The sequence below is a fragment of the Chaetura pelagica genome, unplaced genomic scaffold (genome assembly GCF_000747805.2).
Source record: "Chaetura pelagica isolate M959 unplaced genomic scaffold, ChaPel_1.0 scaffold792, whole genome shotgun sequence".
Taxonomy (NCBI): Eukaryota; Metazoa; Chordata; class Aves; order Apodiformes; family Apodidae; genus Chaetura; species Chaetura pelagica.
In genome coordinates, this window is record NW_009952378.1 from 2,786 (window position 1) to 5,811 (window position 3,026).

At 44.2% G+C, this 3,026-nt stretch overlaps 1 protein-coding gene across 1 annotated transcript in view; it reads left to right on the forward strand.

The window, feature by feature from the left end:
- The window catches only part of LOC104398117 (unconventional myosin-Vb-like), a gene marked incomplete at its 5' end in the record, with an annotated part of 40,730 nt that overhangs the window by 170 nt on the left and 37,534 nt on the right, over nucleotides 1–3,026 (forward strand). Inside the window, 2 exon segments of the mRNA XM_010008167.1 lie at nucleotides 1–93; nucleotides 2,246–2,327. The exon segment at nucleotides 1–93 is cut by the window's left edge and continues 170 nt beyond it. Coding sequence (XP_010006469.1) covers nucleotides 1–93; nucleotides 2,246–2,327 — 175 coding nt within the window.

Below are 3,026 nucleotides of genomic sequence, written 5' to 3' on the forward strand. Positions count from 1 at the left end.
CCAGCTCTTCAACTGGATCGTGCAGCACATCAACAAGGCCCTGCACACCACGGTCAAGCAACACTCCTTCATTGGCGTGCTCGATATCTACGGGTAGGAACCCTCTCTGCTTCTAATTAAGACCTTTCTGATTTGTCTCCTTCACCTTTGCTTGTGGCAGGGCTTGAGAATAATGGAAAGGGATGGAAAAAAAAAGTGAAATGGTGGGTGGTTTGCAGCTGTAATCCTCCTTTGGGTTGTGTGACCCTAAACAGTACAGGCAGTGTTTGTCCTAGGTAAATAGCACAGGACCTGGAAGATCTCAAGCTGGGGTTGGCACAGGCTGGTTTGAAGACTCTTTGGGATAGAAAAGCTCTTTCCCATCAGCATCCTAACAAACAAGGATGTCTGCAGGCTGGAATATGGTAAATAAAGCTTTGAGATGGAGCTGTGTGGGTGATAGTGGGGCAGTGCAGAAAGGAGAAAGTCTGAGTTATAAATCAGATGTGGTCTTCCAGAAGTCTGAGTAAGAGGAGACTTGAGGATAATGCTCATGAAAGATTAAACTGCGCTCGAAAACCTATTAGTGTGGAAGAAAAACCTCCCTTGGCTGCAGATCTGTGCGTCACGGCCAGTGGAGGCTTCTCACTTGTGTCACCATAGGGTACAGTGGATTTTTTTCCAGAGGGACCTGCAGGTCCTATGAAAAGAGGCAAATTCTGAGAAAATCATGTCCCTTTAGTTGCAAGAGCTAGAGGCACCGACCTGCAAGATCAAGCACAACAGGAGCCCTCCAAGGAAATGTTCATCACTGAGGCCTTGGCCACATGTTTATATTAAACATTTTTAGGTCCTAGACACTAGATTTTGTTGCATTAAAGACTGTAAAGTTTGTTTATTGGAATGGGGATGGATTGAGCATCCTCTGCTCAGCACAGGCTACAGCAGCTCCTGGTGCAAGCAGTGTGGGGGGTGGTCCTGGGTTACCTGCAGGGTTTGGGGGCTGATAAAGCACAAAAGTGGCAGCTTTATCCCATTCCACCTTTTCCTTTGGCATTTTTGGCATTTTTGTGTTGCCTTTCCCCAGGGGCTCAAGCATTTTGCGTTACCACCTGGCAATACCTGGGGAATAACTCAATACCATGGATAACAGCCAGGTGGTCCTCAGAAAGTACCAGAAATACTGATTTTGATATTTTTTTTTTTTTTTTGTGGGGAAGAAAGAAAAGGCTTAATTTGTTTAGTGCTTTATGACTGTTCTGCCAGCACCTATTACCAGAGCAATTATTTCACCACACATTTATCATTACAGCAGCTTATTTGTTGAGCACAGGAAGCCCTGCCACTTCTTTCCTTAGTTTAATCCTTCCAGTCATGTGTCAAAGACTTGATTTTTTCCTTCCTCTTCCAACTGTGCCTTCAAAATAGAAATATAAATAACATAATTCCCTGTGATAGCTGAAAAATGTCCTTTTTTTTAAGAGCAACCCCAGCTCCCTGTGCCTGCCCCTGGGTGTGTTGTGCTTCAGCCTTGACCACCCTGGGGGCTCCACTGGCATTTCTGTTCCTTGCTTGTAGTTTGTGTTATTAAAATTGCATGTTTTTCTTTTCTAATTGTGACTAAAGCCATTTTTGAGCTGGATTTGGGGTTCACCAGTGGCCTGTGGGTGGGTTTGGGTTAATGTTTCTCCAAGGCGAGCTTCAGAAGTCCTGGTGAAGAGGGGGAACACCCAGACCAACACCAGAGGAACATGTTGGAATTAGACCAGTTCTCCCTCTGCCTTCCCCAAGTCTCTTGCTTACATATCTTTTTTTTTTGTGCTATAATTATGACTTTAATCCTTTCTTTTTCTGCTCTATTGAATCATATCAAAGACCAAACATGGTGTTTTTTTAAGACAGCAACTACTGTTGCTCTATCACCTTTGCAGTGAATCTCTCTGGGCTTAGTATTTCATCATATTTTTCCCTGAGAGAGGCTATTACATTTCTCATCTCAGCTCTGCTGGCCGATGGGCAGGAAACTAAAGTCATACCAAATATCTCATCCATGCATAGCAGAACCCCTCTTGAATCTCTTGAGTTGTGGCAAGGGAAGATGGACATTTCAGGCAATGAGGAATCAAGTGTAAATCTGGGATAAGAGGAACTCGAGGAGATAGTTGAATACCTCGTTTTCCCTATCAGACAGATGACACCATTGCAGAGAGAAAGTAGATTTTGAGAAGAAATGTCACTTCATGCAGATTTATTCATTGCTTTGCAGGTTTGAAACTTTTGAAGTGAATAGCTTTGAGCAGTTCTGTATCAACTATGCCAACGAAAAGCTCCAACAGCAGTTCAACTCGGTAAGGTCAGCTTGGAAATGTTCCAGGAAATTGGAGAAAATGTAGCAAGGCTGGATTATTGGATGCTTGGCTTCCTCTTAATGGCATTTACCTGCGGCCTGGCTGGATTGTGTGGCCAGTGTGAATGTAATCCATGGGGTGCCATCTCTCCCAGGCAATGATTTTGCACTGGAATTGCACTAAATATCAAGTCCAAAACGTTGCTTGGATGGTTGAGAAGCTTGATAGTGGCAGCAGGTTTGCAGATGGCTTGTGCAAAGGCTCACTGGTGGCTTTGAAGAAGTAGAAAGCTTCCCAAATTTTAGTTTCAATCCTAAATGGAAAGCCCTGGATGGGCTTGTGCCAAGTCCTGATTTCCAGAGGGAGGCAGAGCATGGTTGGAAAGCTGCCTGTTAAATGTGGCTTCAGCTTTTGCCATGTAAACTATTAAGTAGCAGGATTGGACATCCTCCTCATTTCTTCACCTGGACATGGCTCACAAAAATCTGAGATTGTTCAATTTTATTAGATACAAGCACTTTCATAGAGTCATCAAGGTTGGAAAAGACCTTCAAGATCATCAAGTCCAACTGTCCATCCTAAAACCTCTAACCACTAAATCATCTCCTGAAGCTCCCCATCCACCTGTTTTTTTAACATCTCCTGGGATGGTGCCTCCACCACCTCCCTGGGCAGCCTGTTCCAAGGCCTCACCACTCT